At 44.9% G+C, this 20,829-nt stretch overlaps 1 protein-coding gene across 5 annotated transcripts in view; it reads left to right on the top strand.

The window, feature by feature from the left end:
- LOC115139279 (SAM and SH3 domain-containing protein 1-like) overlaps positions 1-20,829 on the top strand; it is a 314,224-nt gene that overhangs the window by 289,985 nt on the left and 3,410 nt on the right. For all 5 annotated transcript variants that reach the window (XM_065026290.1, XM_029676473.2, XM_065026293.1 and 2 more), the window contains 9 exons: positions 8-82; positions 214-357; positions 5,643-5,775; positions 6,662-6,831; positions 7,064-7,273; positions 9,070-9,220; positions 9,390-9,518; positions 15,697-16,766; positions 18,550-18,681. In XM_065026290.1, the coding sequence (XP_064882362.1) occupies positions 8-82; positions 214-357; positions 5,643-5,775; positions 6,662-6,831; positions 7,064-7,273; positions 9,070-9,220; positions 9,390-9,518; positions 15,697-16,766; positions 18,550-18,681 (2,214 nt within the window). The remainder of the gene's footprint in view (positions 1-7; positions 83-213; positions 358-5,642; positions 5,776-6,661; positions 6,832-7,063; positions 7,274-9,069; positions 9,221-9,389; positions 9,519-15,696; positions 16,767-18,549; positions 18,682-20,829) is intronic.

Below are 20,829 nucleotides of genomic sequence, written 5' to 3'. Positions count from 1 at the left end.
TTAACAGAGGACATGTAGTTTTGGAGGGTTTGACCTGTCCAACAGGTCACTCCATGTGGTCAGTGCAGGCTCAGAGCACAATGTAAGTACTACCACATTACTGATGACTCAGGGTTGAGGGGGCGCAATGCTGAGAGAAGTGGACTCAAACACATTCTCTCTCTCTTTCTGTCTCTGTTTTCTCTTTCCACTCTCCCTCCTTCCTTCTCTCAGAGTAAGGATCCAGAGGCTGTATACCGGGAGGTAGTCAAGTCTCCCAACACGTCTCGTATCTCTCTGGGGAAGAAGGTCAAGTCCGTCAAAGAGACCATGAGAAAACGCATGTCCAAGAAGTACAGCAGCTCACTGTCTGAACAGGTACACACATACACACACACACACACACACGGGCGTTCAAACCTATAATTCACAAAGATTTCAAGTTTCATAGAATAAAAAGGCTTGATCCTAGTTGACTGAATTCTCCCCATTGTTGTTCTGCTCTCATTATGGGCTCTACATGTGTGCGTGTGTGTGCTTGTGTGTGTGTGTGTGGACATGTTTCTGTTGGTTACAAAGTAGACACCCAGCTCTCTCACACACAAACAGATGTGTGACACACACATACAAACAGTCAGACGTCACACACGCAGCTGGGAATTTTTTGGAGCTGTCCACACTCGGGTCTCAGCTTTCTCAGGCCCAGGATTGGACTCTAGGTGGAGGGTAGGGTGTGTTTAGGAGGGTCTGAGCTCATCCAGTGAGGCAAGCATCCCACAGGCCAGGCCAGAGCTCTAAGACATGGGGGCTTTGGCTCTGGGACTTGTGTGTGTGTGTGTGTGTGTGTGTGTGTGTGTGTGTGTGTGTGTGTGTGTGTGTGTGTGTGTGCGTGTGTGGCATTCATACCATATTCACATTGTCAAATATCACAATACAGTATGGGTTTTGGCCTGGTATCTAGGCTGTCAGAGGGTACACTAAGTAAGCCTTGGGAGTGGCACAATCTGTTGACTGCGAGCTGAAAATTGTTCCCTCAGAGATAAACAGAAGAGATTTTTGTAACTTCAGTCCTTTGACCCAGAAAAAGGTTGAATTAGTCATGAATGTGTTGCTTGGAAGGAGCGGGTAGGAGACTTGATGAGCTCTAACTTTAGTGAGGCTATTTTACATGCCACGCCGCCATCTAGTGGCTGTGGTGAATTCTCCTTCAGTAAAGCTACTGTTATGTTTTATTTTCAGTCAATAACACAAAATAAAAGAAAAAAAAATAGAAAAATCTATGTACAGTGTGTGCAAATGTAGAAGAGTAGGGAGACAATAAGTAGGCCCTAGAGGCGAAAATAATTACAATTTAGCATTAATACTGGAGTGATATTTGTGCAGATGATGATGTGCAAGTAGAGATACTGGGGTGCAAAAGAGCAAGAGGGTAAGTAATAATATTGGGATGAGGTAGTTGGGTGTGCTATTTACAGATTGGCTGTGTACAGGTACAGTGATCAGTAAGCTTCTCAGACAGCTGATGCTTAAAGTTAGATAGGGAGATATAAGTCTCCAGCTTCAGTGATTTTTGCAATTTGTTCCAATCATTGGAAGCAGAGAACTGGAAGGAAAGGCGGACAAAGGAAGTGTTGGCTTTGGGGATGACCAGTGCAATATACCTGCTGGAACGAGTGCTACGGGTGGGTGTTGCTATGGTGATCAGTGAGCTGAGATGAAGTGGGGCTTTACCTAGCATAGGCTTAGAGATGACCTGGAGCCAGTGGGTTTGGCGACGAATATGAAGCGAGGGCCAGCCAACGAGAGCATACAGGTCGCAGTGGTGGGTAGTATATGGGACTTTGGTGATAAAACGGATGGCACTGTGATAGACTACATCTAGTTTGCTGAGTAGAGTGTTGGGGGCTATTTTGTAAATGACATCGCCGAAGTCAAGGATCGGTAGGACAGTCAGTTTTACGAGGGTATGTTTGGCGGCATGAGTGAAGGTGGCTTTGTTGCGAAATAGGAAGCCGATTCTAGATTTAATGTTGGATTGGAGATGCTTAATGTGAGTCTGGAAGGAGAGTTTATAGTCTAACCAGACACCTAGGTATTTGTAGTTGTCCACATATTCTAGGTCACAACCGTCCAGAGTAGTGATGCTAGTCGGGCAGGAGGTTGCGGGCAGCAATCGCTTGAAGAGCATGCACTTAGTTTTACTAGCATTTAAGAGTTGGAGGCCACGGAAGGAGTGTTGTATGGCATTGAAGCTCTTTTGGAGGTTTGTTAGCACAGTGTCCAAAGAAGGGCCAGATGTATACAGAATGGTGTCGTCTGTGTAGAGGTGGATCAGAGAATCACCAGCAGCAAGAGCGACATCATTGATATATACAGAGAAAAGAGTCGGCCCGAGAATTGAACCCTGTGGTACCCCCATAGAGACTGCCAGAGGTCCGGACAACAGGCCCTCCGATTTGAAACACTGAACTCTATCTGTGAAGTAGTTGGTGAACCAGGCAAGGCAGTCATTTGAGAAGCCAAGGCTACTGAGTCTGTCGATAAGAATGCTGTGATTGACAGAATCGAAAGCCTTGGCCAGGTCGATGAAGACGTCTGCACAGTACTGTCTTTTATCGATGGCGGTTATGATATCGCTTAGGACCTTGAGCGTGGCGGAGGTGTTCCCATGTCCAGCTCGGAAACCAGATTGCATAGTGGAGAAGGTACGGTGGGAATCAACATGGTCGGTGATCTGTTTATCAACTTGGCTTTCAAATATTTTAGAAAGGCAGGGCAGGATGGATATAGGTCTATAACAGTTTGGGTCTAGAGTGTCTCCCCTGACAGCGGCAGCTTTCCAATCTTTGGGAATCTCAGATGAAACGAAATAGAGGTTGAATAGGCTAGTAATAGGGGTTGCAACAAATTTGGCGGATAAATTTAGAAAGAGAGGGTCCAGATTGTCTAGCCCAGCTGATTTGTAGGGATCCAGATTTTGCAGAACAGTAGCTGTCTGGATTTGGGTGAAGGAGAAGCGGGGGAGGTTGGGCATGTTGCCGCAGGGGGTGCTGAGATGTTGACCAGGGTAGGGGTAGCCAGGTGGAAAGCATGGCCAGCCGTGGAAAAATGCTTCTTTAAATTATCGATTATCAAATCAAATCAAATTTTATTTGTCACATACACATGGTTAGCAGATGTTAATGCGAGTGTAGTGAAATGCTTGTGCTTCTAGTTCCGACAATGCAGTAATAACCAATGAGTAATCTAACCTAACAATTCCAAAACTACTACCTTATACACACAAGTGTAAAGGGATAAAGAATATGTACAGTACATAAAGATATATGAATGAGTGATGGTACAGAACGGCATAGGCAAGATGCAGTAGATCAAGTACAGTATATACATATGAGATGAGTAATGTAGGGTATGTAAACAAATTGGCATTGTTTAAAGTGGCTAGTGAAACATGTATTACATAAAGATGCAGTAGATGATATAGAGTACAGTATATACATTTACACTGCTTCAGCACACTCCGCAAACCCGGATGTCCTAGTCATGTCTGAATCCTGGCTTAGGAAGGCCACCAAAAATCCAGAAATGTCCATCCCTAACTATAACATTTTCTGACAAGATAGAACTGCCAAGGGGGGCGAAATGGCAATCTGCTGCAGAAATAGGGAACTGTCACCACTGATAAATCTATGATAATTGAGAGGGTATAGTGGAGAGGGTAGTAAGTTTTAAGTTCCTCGGCGTACACATCACAGACAAACTGAATTGGTCCACCCACACAGACAGCGTCGTGAAGAAGGATCAGCAGCGCCTCTTCAACCTCAGGAGGCTGAAGAAATTTGGCTTGTCACCAAAAGCACTCACAAACTTCTACAGATGCACAATCGAGAGCATCCTGTCGGGCTGAATCACCGCCTGGGTACGGCAACTGCTCCGCCCACAACCGTAAGGCTCTCCAGAGGGTAGTGAGGTCTGCACAACGCATCACCGGGGACAAACTACCTGCCCTCCAGGACACCTACACCACCCGATGTCACAGGAAGGCCATAAAAATCATCAAGGACAACAACCACTCGAGCCACTGCCTGTTCACCCCACTATCATCCAGAAGGCGAGATCAGTACAGGTGCATCAAAGCAGGGACCGAGAGACTGAAAAATAGCTTCTATCTCAAGGCCATCAGACTGTTAAACAGCCACCACTAACATTGAATGGCTGCTGCCAACACACTGACTCAACTCCAGCCACTTTAATAATGGAAATTGATGTAAAAATATCACTAGCCACTTTAAACAATGCTACTTAATATAATGTTTACATACCCTACATTACTCATCTCAACAAACTTAGGGAGGAGGCTTCTAATGTTAACATGCGTGAAACCAATGCTTTTCCGGTTACAGAAGTCAACAAATGAGAGCGCCTGGGGAATGGGAGTGATGCTGGGGGCTGCACCGGTTAAACTCTGCATCACCAGAGGAACAAAGGAAGAGTAGGATAAGAGTATGGCTAAAGGCTAAAAGAACTGGACGTCTAGTGCGTTCAGAACAGAGTAAAAGGAGAAGGTTTCTGGGCACGGAAGAATAGATTCAAGGCATAATGTACAGACAAGAGTATGGTAGGATGTGAGTACAGTGGAAATAAGCCTAGGCATTGAGTGACGTTGAGAGTGGTTTTGTCTCTAGAGGCACCATTTAAGCCAGCCAGTCACCGCCTGTGTGGGGGGTGTAACATAAGGACTAGCTAAGGCATATTGCGCAGGGCCGGGGGCTCTACAGTGAAATAAGATAAAAAATTACTAACCAAAACCGCAATAGACAAGGCATATTTTGTCATTAGGGAGAGGCATGTGTAGCCAAGTGATCATAGGGTCCAGTGAGTAGCTAGGTGAGCTGGAGGCACGGCGATTCAGACAGCTAGCAGGCCGGGGCTGGCAGCAGGCTAGCAGATGGGCCTCAGGGGAACCTCGCAACGAGACAGTCTTATGAAATCGGTTACATTGGTAGACCAGTCGTGATGGATTGACGGGGCTCCGTGTCGGCAGAAAAGGGTCCAGGCCAATTGGCAAAAGAGGTAATTGAAGCCCAGGGATTGCTTGATGGAATTTCTTCGGGTAGCCGTGAGAATGGCCTAGTTCAAGGCTAACTCCAGGCTAACTGGTGCTTGCTTCAAGACGTTAGATAGGAGTAGCCGCTCGGATAGCTGCCAGCTAGCTGCGATGATCCGCAGTAAAGGTTCAGAGCTTGCGATAGGATTCCGGAGATGTGGTAGAGAGGAGCAGTCCGATATGCTCTGGGTAGATATCGCGCTGTGCAGGCTGGCAGGAGCTGCCTGGGCTGAGGTGATGACCGCTAGCTTCTGAAGGGGATTCCGGTTCAAAAGTGTAAAAAATAGCAGATCCTTACCACATTGGGTGAGGCGGGTTGCAGGAGAGAATGTTCAGTCCGTAGATGGAAAAATAATACACATATATACGAAGAAAAACAAAATATACAAGACAATCAAAACAGACATCCCCACTGCTACGCCATCTTGGAATATGTGACTGATACTGTATCACATTGACATCTGTTTCTCTCTCCATCTCTTTCTTCATCTCTCTCTCTCTCACCCCTCTGCTCTCCACTTCTACCTTTCTGCCCCACTCCTCTCCCACCCTCCAGTCGAGCCCAGACGGGACTCCCAGCTCCCCCCAGTCCCCTCAGCCAGACACAGACTCTCTGGAGAAACCCAAGCTAAAGGCTGGAGGATCAGTGGAGAGCCTCCGGAGCTCCCTCAGTGGACAAAGCTCCATGAGTAAGAACTCTGTGTGTGTGTGTGTGTGTGTGTGTGTGTGTGTGTGTGTGTGTGTGTGTGTGTGTGGTACAGTACACATTAAGACACAAGAGGGCACTGTCATTACATCTCTCTGGCAACATTCTTATACAGACTTAACCCCTTATCAAGCCTGCTGTGTCAGCTAGTATATATCTCATCATCATTGTTATGATCTGAACTCCAAGTTATAGCTCCGTGTCACAACCACACCTACTCCCATTGGAGGGTTCAGAGATGACATGTGACATCATCTGGGCCTATCTGGTGAAAGCTTCTTCTCACGTTGTGACTGACCATGATCTTACCCTGGCATGTGTTCAGACAACTTGCCTAGTTAAATAAGGTTAATTAAAAAAAGATAGAAGTTGTCTGAACACATGTATAATTATTCTGTCTGTCTCTCGTGTCTTGAGGTTAGAGTTAGACTAAGGTCTGTGAGGGCTGGGTTGATGTTTATTTGTTAGTTAATGAGAGAGAGTGTCCCTTGTTGACTGGTGTTGGCCTGGGCCCCTAGGGCCGGAGAGGCTGAGACACAAGCTAATTATTGAATAGGAATGCTTTTCTCTCTGCTTCCTACACTCATCATTACAGATCAGACATCCAGAGAGACATCTATGGGTAGACAGCAGCACGTAATATACACACTGGCTACAAGTGATGGGCTGTTATTAATGTGTATTCACACATACTCTGGCTTTGTGTGAATAGATGAGTACATCTAACTCTCTCATTTAAAATAAATTGATGTTCACTTGCTCAGTTTCAAAACACTCAAATCACATGAGTATTGAATACATCTATTTGGATGATATGAAATGTATATCTGTGGTTTGACCGTGTGTGGTCCTTGCATTGTGTGTTCCAGGTGGTCAGACGGTCAGCACCACAGACTCGTCAGCCAGTAACAGAGAGAGTGTTAAGTCTGAGGATGGAGATGACGAGGAGCCTCCCTACAGAGGGCCCTTCTGTGGCAGAGCACGAGTACACACTGACTTTACCCCTAGCCCCTACGATTCCGATTCCCTCAAACTAAAGGTAACATACATCTACTCACCTCCACACGTATAAACACACAGTCCCTACGGTACTAATTCTCTCAAATGAAGGGCAACACATAGACACGTATTGACTCATAAGCACAACCCTGAATTCATATACACCCTCAACAGACCGTATTCACACACACACACACACACACACACACACACACACTTGATGAGTGATAGTTTTAGCGTTTTCTCATGTGAATGTGTTTTGTGTCTTCCAGAAAGGGGATGTGATCGACATCATCAGTAAGCCACCCATGGGGACGTGGATGGGCCTGCTCAATAACAAGGTGGGCACCTTTAAGTTCATCTATGTGGACGTGCTGAGTGAGGAGGAGGAGAAGCCCAAGAGACCCGTGAGGAGAAGGAGGAAAGGCAGACCTCCCAAACCCACCTCTGTAGAAGAGCTACTGGAACGCATCAACCTCAAGGTACACACTGGACACACACTCCTTTACACACAAACACACATGCATTTGTTTAACACACTCACAAACATGCACACGAATACACATACATGCAACTCTATACAAACCTCACACACCAATGCTAAGGTGTTCTGTACACGGTGAATAGCAGTCCTGCAACTTCCCTCCTACAGTCAGAATCATATCCTAACCATCTAAAAAAAACACCCTGCCTCTTCTGTCAACCACCCAGCCTAGGCAGCTCAGCCTCCCCAGGGAGAGAGCACCGTAGGTGGGCTGTTTCTGGATGAGCCCAGCCTGATGAAGCTCTGACATGACAGATTACAGACTAGGCTATGTCCCTGGCTCTCCCCTACTCAAGGACATAAGTAACATAACGGTACATTATCATTGCCTGGGCAGAGCAGAGACTATATTACAGGGTTGAAGACCTCCCATAAGTCTACTACTATCCTACTATATACAGTACATGTGCATCAAGGTACACATGTCATCTCCGTCGTCACATACGTAGTTGTGAGTTCGGGGAGTGGGAGAGCAGACTAAACACACAACCTCCTAAACCCACCATTAACAACTGGTGACCATGCGAAGACATTATACTGAGACTGTTCCACCTTGTTCTGTTTCTGTTTCATGTCACGCTCTGGATAAATGAGTGTTTTTGGCAAGTATTTATTTAGATTTCTCTTTTGTTTATTTAAAAGGAGAACTAGGGAAAAGGTTTTTGTCCAGATTTGGTTAGCGAGTTGAGATACATTTACTGATGCAGGTTTACTGGTGATTGAATCAAGGATACAGTATGTACACCTTAAAGTGACAAGACAAAGCCGACTAACAAAAGTAAGAAGAGTAAGACGCCGTGATAACCTTGCTGACTAATTCTACATAAAACATTGTGGTCAGGGCGTTGCTAAAAACACAACGACAAAGTGGAGTGCGCTTCGGAGTAGCCATCTTTTTTATATTTTGATCTATGTTTTCTCTTTTGAAATCTTCCATTTCAACTTGATTGTAGGGGTGTCTTGTAGCAAATGTGCTTTTACCTTCAAATATGCTTTTACCTTCAAATATGCTAGGATGTTACATGAAATACGAAGATCCTTCAAATGAGAAGGTTGTGTAGAGTAGTGGTCTTTGGTTTTGTCTCATCCTTCTTTATCTTAGCAGAAATAGAGCTGAAAGTCAGTTTTAGCTAAGGACGGAAGTCTCCGTGGTTACAGTGGTGACATGCAGTCTGTGTGTATTCTACCCTTTAGATGTGTGGGTTGGACAAAACTTTAGACTGAACCAGTTTCCACAATCTCCTTGTTGAAAGGGCTGAGATGTTAACTTTAGCTGTGCCTGTTCCGAAACACACAGAGGGTGTAGTGTGATATTTTAGACTGTGATTTCTGGTGTCCTCCCACCAAGAGATAACACCACAGGGTGTAATGACTAGCTTTGTGCTCTTGTTAAATTGTGTGTGTATCCTCCTTGTCGCTTGTGGTGAAAGGTGTGGTAGAGAATCTCCTCTACCTCATCCCTCTCTTTCCCACCCTTCCCAACTCTTCCCTCCTTTTCCTTAGCCACATTGGTCAATTTCTTTTACCTCATTGTGTATGTTTTTGCAAGATTAACATTTTGCCCATGTCTTTGAAAACTGGTGCTAGGCCATTTTATCTGTTTAGCTTATAACAGTTACAGTCACGCAAGGGGTAGGAAAAAAGTATCTGGAATCAGTTGTAAAGAACATGAGATAACCAGAGCCTCTCCCCTCAACTCCCCTCTCCTCTTCTTTCTCATCTCCTCTCCTCCAGGAGCACATGCCTACCTTCCTGTTTAACGGTTATGAGGACCTGGACACCTTCAAGCTGCTGGAGGGGGAGGATCTAGATGAGCTCAACATCAAAGACCCTCAACACAGAGCTGTGCTGCTCACCGCTGTGGAGCTACTGCAAGAGTATGACAGTGAGTACACACACACACATGAACTCACGTGCGCACGCACGCACACACTCACACAAACCTTTCGCTCTGTCTGTTTGACTGCATTGTCTCTATGATTCCTACACTACCTTGTTGTGTAAGTTTCTGTATATCTGACTATATGGTTTCTGTGTGTTGTGTGTGTCTGTAGGCAGCAGCGACCCTGAGCGGAGCGGCCTGTCAGGCTCTCAGGAGAAGCTGCTATCAGAGGGCCACATCCTGGTGGGCGACTCACCACGTGACTCTGGCTGCTATGAGAGCAATGAGAACCTGGAGAATGGTAATGACTAGCCTAGCATAGCTTTCCGATAATGGGATTAGCCTGGTGTTAGCCTAGCCTGGGCCTAGTCTAGCACTACAGTGACTGTGGCTCCTATGATTCCTCTTTCACCTACTCTGCCATGCTATGCTTCTGCATTCTAACATGAACTATCCGTCATCACTCTCCATTGGACCAAGGCCAGCCAATCAAACCTCCACTCTTTATCCGCCATGTCTGTCTGCTAGCTCCACCCACTTCACACCCCCACTCACCTCCGCCCCACCTACCTGCGTAGTTTATTTTTCTCATTGTCACTCCACTCTCTCTTTCCACTGCTCTCTCCATCTCCAGGCTGTCTCTTCACACCCCCACTCACCTCCACCCCACCTAGCTGCGTAGTGTCGTAGTGAGGGGAGTGATGCATCCCCCATCTCCTTTTTTCTGTTTCTTTTTCTCATTGTCACTCCACTCTCTCTTTCCACTGCTCTCTCCATCTCCAGGCTGTCTCTGTCTTCACTGCAGAAGCCCTATCCTAGGGGACAAGACTCTGACCCCCAGGCCTAGATCACTAGTCTACCCTACAATGAGGCCCTATGTACAAAGGGAACAACACCCCACATCTCAAATGCACCCAACTACTCTGGTCAACTCAATTCCAGTGCCGATGTTCCTCCCATCTCACAATGGACAGAGAACCCCTACTCCTCATCCTCCGCCCCAGGAAGTTGAGTGGTTGCTGGGAGACCAGTCCGATTATGACACGATGAGAGAGTGTTTCTTTTGAAAGGTGTTATTGTAAAAGCGGAGATCTTGTAAAGTATTAAGTCACTGCCCAATAATTGACTGTAGTATGGCTCTGTAGGTGGTGCGGGAGTGGACCACTCTGCTTCCATTAGCCTAGTGCTGGCTCAATCTCTGTTCTACCTGCCATTTCAAGTCACTTCAAAAATTTCTTTATTTTCAATAATGACCATGTTACACAATGTGCCTAAACAACCCCCAAAAATCTTGGATTAAAATGTGTTTTTTTTTTTTTATGATAGTGGATATATATAAAAAAGCATATTTTCTAATTATGGAAGTGTATTTCAGATCTATATTTGTGAGAACGTTTAGTGTAAAGTTATAACTCCTTAAAAAGACTTGTTTTGCTTTCCGCCTAAAGGTGAGTTATCTTCAATCTTAACTCAAACCTTTGCTTGAATCATTGACTTCTCTGTCTATGTTTTCTCTCTGTTCTGTTCTATGTGTGTGTGTCATAACTGTTCTAAAAGATGTGCAATCTGCTACAGTAGAAATTTGAGTTGTGGAATAAACCACTTCTTTGATTGAAGTTACTTTGGCCTGCTTGCTTCATTTCATGTCTCCTCCTTTCTTCGTGTCTCTTTTTTCTCCATCTCAGTCGTTAACACTCTTCATTAGCTGCATAACATTCAGTGTACATTCTGCATTTTAATTTTGTTTTGTTTTAATTAATAAACTCTTCTTTCACTGTGCCTTTACTCAGTCGCTATGATAATCCAATCTGCATTATTCTGCCTCATAAATTCTCTCCTACAGCCATACAGATGTAGGATCTTAATTTGATCAACCTGTTGCAGGAAAATTTCCTGCAATCCAGGACATTTTAAACTTGTCGTTTTGTCATTTCTATTCATTTCCACAAAATGTATCCTACAAAAATGTCCATCAATTACAATCCACATAATAATTCACATTTTCTGTTGACGCGGGATTATTTTCCTGCTGTAGCAAACTGGCTCAAATTAAGATGTTGCATCTGTACCTGTCTTAACCATCCTCTTGCATGCATTAGGACTTTATATATACAGTACCAGTCAAAAGTTTGGACATGTCACGTTGTATAGTGATCGGAGACAGGCGCAGTAGCCACCCTTTGCCTTGATGATAGCTTTGCACACTCATGGCATTCTCATATAAAATATATTTTGATTTGTTTAACACTTTAACACTACCCTCTGTAGTGTCATGTGGTCGAAGGCCGAGCAGTTGCCATACCAGGCAGTGATGAACCAGTCAGGATGCTCTTGATGGATGCAGCTTGATGCAGCTGTAGAACTTTTTGAGGATCTGAGGACCCATGCCAAATCTTTTCAGTCTCCTGAGAGGGAATAGGCGTTGTCGTGCCCTCTTCACGACGGTCTTGGTATGTTTGGACCATGATAGTTTGCTGGTGATGTGGACACCAAGGAACTTGAAGCTCTCAACCTGCTCCACTACAGCCACGTCGATGAGAATGGGGGCGTTCTCAGCACTCCTTTTCCTGTAGTCCACAATCATCTCCTTTGTCTTGATCACATTGAGGGAGAGGTAGTTATCCTGGCACCACACTGCCAGGTCACTGACCTCCTCCCCTAAAAGCTGTCATCGGCAAACTTAATGATGGTGTTGGAGTCGTGCTTGGCCATGCAGTAATGGGTGAACAGGGAGTACGGGAGGGGACTGAGCACGCACCCCTGGGGGTGGCCTGTCAGGAAGTCCAGGATCCAGTTGCAGAGGGGGGTGTTTAGTCCCGGGGTCCTGAGCTTAGTGATGAGCTTTGAGGGCACTATGGTGTTGAATGCTGAGCCATAGTCAATGAGTAGCGTTCTCACGTAGGTGTTCCTTTTGTCCAGGTGGGAAAGGGCAGTGTGGAGTGCAATAGAGATTGCGTCCTCTGTGGATCTGTTGGATCTGGTTTGCAAATTGGAGTGGGTCTAGGGTTTCTTGGATAATGGTGTTGATGTGGGCCATGACCAGCCTTTCAAAGCACTTCATGGCTACAGACATGTAGGCAGTGTTCTTGGGCACAGGGACTATGGTGGTGTGCTTGAAACATGTTGGTATTACAGACTCGGTTAGGGACAGGTTGAAAATGTCAGTGAAGTAATTTGCCAGTTGGTCAGCGCATGCTTGGAGTACATGTCCTGGTAATCTGTCTGGCCCTGCGGCCTTGTGAATGTTGACTTTTTTAAAGGTCTTACTCACATCGGCTAACGAAAGCGTGATCACACAATCACACAGTCGTCCGGGACAGCTGGTGCTCTCATGCATGCTTCAGTGTTGCTTGCCTCGAAGCGATCATAGCAATATTTTAGCTTGTGTCACTGGGCACCTCGCAGCTGGGATTCCCTTTGTAGTTCGTAATAGTTTGCAAGTCCTGCCACATCCTCGGAGTTGGTGCAGTACGATTCAATCTTAGTCCTGTATTTACCCTTTGCCTGTTAGATGGCTCGAAGGTCTAGCGAGATTTCTTATAAGCTTCCGTGTTAGAGTCCCGCTCCTTGAAAACGGCAGCTCTACCCTTTAGCTCAGTGCAGATGTTGCCTGTAATCCATGGCTTCTGGTTGGGGTATGTACGTACAGTCACTGTGGGGGCGACGTCATCGATTAACGAAGCCAGTGACTGATGTGGTGTACTCCTCAATGCCATCGGAAGAATCCCGGAACACATATAACATATATTCCAGTCTGTGCTAGCAAAAGAGTCATGTAGCTTAGAATCTGCGTCATCTGACCACTTCCATATTGAGCGAGTCACTGGTACTTCCTGCTTTAGTTTTTGTAAGCAGGAATCAGGAGGATAGAGTTATGGTCAGACTTGCCAAATGGAGGGTGAGGGAGACACGTCTCTGTGTGTGGAGTAAAGGTGGTCTAGAGTTTTTTTTTCCTCTGGTTGCACATGTAACATGCTGGTAGAAATGAGGTAAAACGGATTTAAGTTTCCCTGCATTAAAGTCGCCGGCCACTAGGAGCGCCACCTCTGGATGAGCATTTTCTTGTTTACTTATGGCCTTATACAGCTCGTTGAGTGTGGTTTTAGTTCCAGAATCGGTTTGTAGTGGTAAATAGACAGCTATGAAAAATATAGAAGAAAACTCTGTTGGTAAATAGTGTGGTCTACAGCTTATCATGAGATACTCTACCTCAGGTGAGCAAAACCTTGAGACTTCCTTAATATTAGATTTTGTGCACCAGCTGTTATTTACAAATAGACACAGACCGCCACCCCTTGTCTTACCAGAGGCAGCTGTTCTATCTTTCCGATGCACAGAACCCAGCCAGCTGTATGTTATCCATGTTGTTGTTCAGCCACGACTCAGTGAAACATAAGATATTACAGTTTTGAATGTCATGTTGGTAGGTTAGTCTTGATTGGAGCTCAACTATTTTATTATCCAATGATTGCACGTTGGCTAATAGGACTGATGGTAGAGGGGGATCCTTACAAGGCACCCCGACTTACGTCCGCGATATCTCCGTCTCTTCCTCATGCGAATGACAGGGATTTGGGCCTTGTCGGTTGTCTGAAGTAAATCCTTTGCGTCCTACTCATGTGTATATATATATACTGCAAAGGATTTACAGTATATATATATATATATATATATATATAAATCCTTTGCGTCCGACTCGTGTGTGTGTGTGTGTGTATATATATATAAAATAATTATATACACACACACACACGAGTCGGACGCAAACGATTTACTTCAGACAACCGACAAGGCTCACATCCCTGTCATATATATATATATATACTGTATATATATATTGGACATGGTCTTCAGAGCATAACTGTTACATAACTGTGATCCACTTTGCATTGTCATACTTGTTTCTCCGGACATTACAATGAGCTACAAAGAGAAAACTACAAATGTACCACTATCACAAAGAATCAGCATTGCTCAGTGTCTGTGTTTAAACATTGATTTATTTTGAAAAGCAGACATCTGACTTTGGGGTCAATATTTATTTATTATGCCCTGATAGCAAGTCTTGAATATCTATTAACCAAATGATTGGAAGCTAGCCTGAGATAGGGGATAGCTGGGACAAATATCTGGCAACATTGTGGGTGAAGTTGGCAGTAACAAGCACATTGAAACACCACATTAACTTCAATGACGTCAGACTGACTTCAATCTGCATCAATCTTTTAATGCTTGTCCAAATTAGTAGAGATAAATGACTGATTTGTGTATGATGTGTGTGATGTCATTTCACTATTCATTATTGCATGAGGCTTGCCATGCGGTATCTAGTGCTCTTTTACACACGTGTTCATGTTGTTCCAATAAGCCATGATGGTAAATTGGCCTCTAACCTCCTACTTTTATACCTGCGTCTGAAATTGTATCATGATAATAGCACCATCGGGAATAAGAAAGTATAGTCCTCCATAGAACTGGGACGATAAACTGAAAATGATCTGCACTGACCATCATGGACATTTTGTTGATATCGTTCATAGCGATGAATAACCTACAGGGTTATGAAATGAACAACTTTTGCTAATATGGGTGATTGTTAAAGGATAGTTTGGGATTTTCCCCAGAGTCAGATAAACTCCTGGGTACCATTTTTATGTCTCTGCGTCCAGTATGAAGGAAGTAAGAGGTAGTATCGCCAGCTAATGCTAACTAGCTTAACGCAAAGACTGGAAGGTGTAGGGTTTTAATGGTAATATAAATAAATACTGTGGTGCACATTGTTATGAACATATCATTCTATATATCGTTATCATGATAATTCAGTAAATTCAATTTTGCTATGGATTTTTGCCATATCGCCCAGCTCTAGTACTCCACATCTCCCCCACTTGGCAGTATTGCACTCATAAGGCTATAATCACAAAAAATATAATTTTCTTGTTGTTGTTATTACTCTAGCTAGTTCACCGTAACACATTCTAGTTTTGTCTTAGCTATGTCATACCCACATAAACATGTGGTGTAAGTAGAATATGCAGTATGACATATGGATTTATACTGTAACATGCATGTTTTCATGCTTTCTACTGACAGATAACCCATAACCCTGAGTCCAACTGTACTCTTAATCATGATCAACATTCGTATGTATAAGGCTGTGGGTCAGAGGCTGAACAATAGAAGAAGAACACTTCAGTGACACTGCTGTAAAGCTCTGTGTGTGAACGGGATTGTTTCAGATTCACATGTCCTCTTAGAGGAAGTTCACATTCACAGCTGAAAATGCTGTACAAATGGCACAGAACCCATAGTGACATGAAACCCATTACATCCAATACATGCAGTAAGTACACCTTAGTATCAGTTCTCAGTTTTGTTATGTCCCTATCGAAGTCTGTTTTAGTTCAAAGTCTGGGGATATGTTTATGCAACCGTTCCCAGCTCTAAAATGAAGAGGGATATGTTTTACTGTGTTTCAGGCAAGACCAGGAAGACATCTCGCTCCAACCGCTCCTCTGCGGGCCTCCAGTCCCCAGACTACCCCACCCTGCCCATGACCCAGTCCACTGAGGCCCTGCAGCAGAGCAAACTGGAGCGCACAGCCAAGTTCACAAAGCACTTCTTCCTCAAGCCCACCCTGAGGGGCTTCAGCCTGCTGGGGCTGAGGAAGGGCCCCCGCCGGACCCCCATGCCGGCCAGCCGCAGCTGTGAGGACCTGGACGGGCCCCCGGAGGCTAGTGGCCCCCAGGCCTGGAAGAGATCCCACTCCCTCGGGGACCTCCACTGGGAGCAGGCCTTCGACCAGAAGAAGGACTACAGCCTGGAGGTCAAGCCCGCTAAAGGTGTCTCCAAGTCGGGTAACAGCAGCAGGGAGAAGGGCCTCCAGGGTCATGGAGATGGGAGTTCATCACTGGCTCAGAATGGAGGGAGTGCTGTGAGCCCTAAAGGGCATTCTGACCAACCCCCTGTGCCCTCCCAGCTGCCCCTCAGACCCCCCTGTCCCACCGCCCCGCTTCCCCAGCCCCAGGAGACCCTCCCCAGCCCTCCTGAACCCCAGCTGAGGGAGAGGAGCATCCGGACTCACCCCAAAAAGCCCCCAGTTCCCCCTCCCGTTCCAGTCAAGAAATCCAAGGAGCGCCTGGCCAATGGGATACGCCACCGCTCCCTTGTCCTTTCCTCCCCCACTCATTCCTATACCTCCACCCACTCTCATCCCCCCAGCCCTGTCATCAGCAGCCCCAGTGCTCCAGCCCTCCCCAGTAAGGCCTCCAGTACCCCTGCCTCCCCCTCTCCAGCCTCCCCTGCCTCCACCACCACCGGCTGTCCAGAGCCAGAGGAACCAGGCACCCCCCCAGCCGTGCCCCCCCCCTGGCTGTCTGACCTGCCCGAGACGGCCTGCCCTCAGGCTCAGATCCAGGGCGGTGGTGGCAAGATGGCGGTGGCCAGGAAGGTGTCCTATGCTAAAATGGCAGTCGATCTCCACAGTGTGCTGGAGCAGAGACTGGAGGCCGAGGGCATCGACCTCACAGAGGAACCCTACTCAGACAAAGTCAGTTACCACCACAGCCTGTATCTATGGTTATGTACCTGTTATTACTGTGTAGAATACACACACACACCCATCCACCACAGCCTGCTTCTATGGTTATGTTCCTGTTATTACTGTGTAGAATACACACACACACAACCTCCACATCCTCACTCACACTCACAGGCCAGTTTGTCACAGCTAGGGGTTATACAGGACACACGTAGATGTGGGTATGCTTCTTTAAGACCATCTCACAACTAAAGAAATGGAAAAAAAACACTTTAAAAAACAGTGCAGATTGGACCACTGGCCCACTCTGTGAGAGAGTACATTAGAAGTCAGTGTAGGAATCTACTAAAGGACACACTCCAGGTCAATACATACATTATTAGAAGCATTAGAAGGTTGTGTTTTTGTCTCCTGGCCGTCAAGGCCTTTTGATTCTCCGTTTTGATTACTGCACTCAGACATAACAAGACTGTATCCTGTATCCTGTCATATGGCTCTCGCTTCCTGTCAACAGTGGCAGTGGGTTGCTTTGGTATCCATACAGCAGAAAGATAGAGAGAAAAATAAAAAAGAGGGGGCAGAGAGAGAGAGCTAGACAATGAAGGGAAAATCTTCTGTAGGAGGCTGAAGCTCAGTGAAGGCAGGCGGCTTGGGGTTATTAAACAGTCAGACACCGTGCCGGAACCAGAGTCCAACACAGACAGACAGACAGGCAGACAGACAGGCAGACAGACAGACAGACAGGCAGGCAGGCAGACAGACAGACAGGCAGACAGACAGACAGACAGACAGACAGACAGACAGACAGACAGGCAGGCAGGCAGGCAGACAGACAGACAGACAGACAGACAGACAGGCAGGCAGACAGAATGGCCTCCGGTCCAGGTTGGCTGGGTTGTCCTGGACTGGACATGACTCCAGGTGTATGGAGCTTTTGACAGAGAGAGAGAGTTTTAAAAGTTTTCCCCCACTGAATTCCCTTTTATTCTCTGTTCATGCATGGCAACCATTGGCTAGTCTAGTCCAGCTATGACATGTTATGGGATCTCCCGCATCGTTTGTGTGTCTCTGTAACTGAGCTTATCTCCCAGCCAATGGGCTCGTCAGTTGGCCAGTGTTTTGACTCGTTATTTCACATTATTAGTCTACTTCAATCCCTCATGAACAGACAGAAACTGGGCCTCTCCAGACTCATAATGTTTAAATGAGCAAATAAAGTGAGAGAGCTAGCTCCTACATCAGCCCCTGGTGTCTGAGCTGTTCGAAAACATTCAGTTCTTGTAGAGACTTAGGTTGACAAACTGTGACGGTAGTCAATAAAAGTGCACAGTACAGTCTGCATTTTGTGTTTAGATCTGTGACTTTATGGTGTTGACTGGGGCCGACAGACATTTCTATTTAAACGGAGCGAGGAGTCACTATGGTTTCTGATTGGCTTGTCTAATCTGGGCGTAGGCTGTGGGGGAGAGAATTCCACTAGCCCTTTGAAATATGGGCTTAAGTTTTCTCTGCCTAGCATCCCAGATTTATGACAGATTTACTTCAGGTCATGGTTACTTAGGGTTTTCATGGTTGGGGTTTTAGTATCAGTATTGAGTTGTTGTGCCCACAGGGATAGGGTATCTATCAATGGAAACCACTTCTCCTAATGTGCATGAGTTCTCATGCCAACATTTTTCAAGTGTGTATGCGTGTGCGCGTGTTTGTTTGTGTGTATGCATTTGTCTGTGTCCCTCTCCTACTCTCCCCACTCATCCATAGTCTCTCTCTCTGCATTTCTCTCTCCCTCCAGCATGGTCGGTGTGGTATCCCCCAGCCCCTGATGCAGCGCTACAGTGAGGACTTGGAGCAGCCAGTGAAGGATGTGGCCTCCAACATGGACCAGGTTCGCGTCAAGCAGCTCCGTAAGCAGCACCGCATGGCTGTGAGTACTTTATGGGACAGATTCAATAAGCATTTACATGGTCTTCAAATCAAAGTCAATTTGTCACATGCGCCGAATACAACACCTGTAGGTAGACCTTACAGTGAAATGCTTACTTACAAGCCGTTAACCAACAATGCAGTTTTAAGAATATACCTACAAAAGTGGACCAGGGCAAAGTTAGCACCTGTTCTTTTCCTCTAATGATATGTTTCATACATGCTTTTACTGTAGTGGGCTAAATCAGAGTGTTTCTTGGTAGTCTTAAACAAATATGGTCTAAGAAGACACCTGTACCAAATCAAATCACATTTGATTGGTCACATACACATATTTAGCAGATGTTATTGCAGGTGTAGTGAAATGCTTGTGTTCCTGTTGCAGCTCCAACAGTGCAGTAGTATCCAACAATTCACAAAAATACACACAAATTTAACAGTAAAATAACGTAATTAAGAAATATATAAATAATGTCAGTGGCATTGACTAGAATACAGTAGAATAGAGTATGTACATATGAAATGAGTAAAACGGTATGTGAACATTATTAGATATAGAGAGATAGAATTTAAATGTATTACATTTTGAGTTTGCGTCCCAATATTACACTTAATATACGGTGCATTCGGAAAGTATTCAGACCCCTTCCTTTTTTCCACATTATGTTACTTTACAGCCTTATTCTGAAATCGATTAAATAAAATAAATAAAATCTTCATCAATATACACACAATACCCCATCAGGACAAAGCGAAAACAGGTTTTTAGAAATTTTAGTAAATTGATTAAATGTTTTTTTTTTTTAAGCATATGTATTCAGACCCTTTGCTATGAGACTCCAAATTGAGCTCAGGTGCATCCTGTTTCTATTGATCATCCTTGATATGTTTCTTCAACTTGTTTGGAGTCCACCTGTGGTAAATTAAATTTATTGGACATGATTTGGAAAGGCACACACCTGTCTGTATAAGGTCCTACAGTTGACAGTGCATGTCAGAGTAAAAACCAAGCCATGAGGTTGAAGGAATTGTCCGTAGAGCTCCGAGACAGGATTGTGTTGAGATCTGGGGAAGGGTACCAAAACATTTCTGCAGCATTGAAGGTACCCAAGAACACAGTGGCCTCCATCATTCTTAAATGGAAGAAGTTTAGAACCACCAAGACTCTTCCTAGAGCTGGCCGCCCGGCCAAACTGAGCAATCGGGGGAGAAGGGTCAGGGAGGTGACCAAGAACCCGATGGTCACTCTGACAGAGATCCAGAGTTCCTCTGTGGAGATGGGAGAGTCTTCCAGAAGGACAACCATCTGTCCAGTACTCCACCAATCAGGCCTTTATGGTAGAGTGGCCAAACTGAAGCCTCTCCTCGGTAAATGACTGCCAACTTGGAGTTTGCCAAAAGGCAACTAAAGGACTCTCAAACCATGAGAAATAAGACTCACTATTTTTTTAAATTTGCTAAAAATTCTAAAAGCCTGTTTTTTCCTTGTCATTATGGGTTATTGTGTGTAGATTTATGAGAGGGAAAAACTATTTAATCCATATTAGAATACGGCTGTAATTTGACAAAATGTGGAAAAAGTCAAGAGGTCTGAATACTTTTCCAATGCACTGTATATCACAGAAGACTGAAATATAATACAACTGTTTGACATAGAAACACCAGATTTTCTGAGTGTGTTTTTATTTATTTATCAATTATGAAATTATAAAAAATATGAATAACATTGCACCCATGAGGCCACTAGAGGGCGTTTTTTTATTTTTTATTACACCTTTATTTAACCAGGTAGGCAAGTTGAGAACAAGTTCTCATTTACAATTGCGACCTGGCCAAGATAAAGCAATACAGTTCGACACAAACAACGACACAGAGTTACACATGGAGTAAAACAAACATACAGTCAATAATACAGTATAAACAAGTCTATATACGATGTGAGCAAATGTGGTGAGATAAGGGAGGTAAAGGCAAAAAAAGGCCATGGTGGCAAAGTAAATACAATATAGCAAGTAAAACACTGGAATGGTAGATGTGCAATGGAAGAATGTGCAAAGTAGAAATTAAAATAATGGGGTGCAAAGGAGCAAAATAAATAAATACATTAAATACAGTAGGGAAAGAGGTAGTTGTTTGGGCTAAATTATAG

This window comes from Oncorhynchus nerka, linkage group LG13, assembly GCF_034236695.1.
Source record: "Oncorhynchus nerka isolate Pitt River linkage group LG13, Oner_Uvic_2.0, whole genome shotgun sequence".
Taxonomy (NCBI): domain Eukaryota; kingdom Metazoa; phylum Chordata; class Actinopteri; order Salmoniformes; family Salmonidae; genus Oncorhynchus; species Oncorhynchus nerka.
The sequence above is the reverse complement of the archived record's forward strand: the minus strand, read 5'-3'. Positions and strand labels throughout refer to the sequence as shown.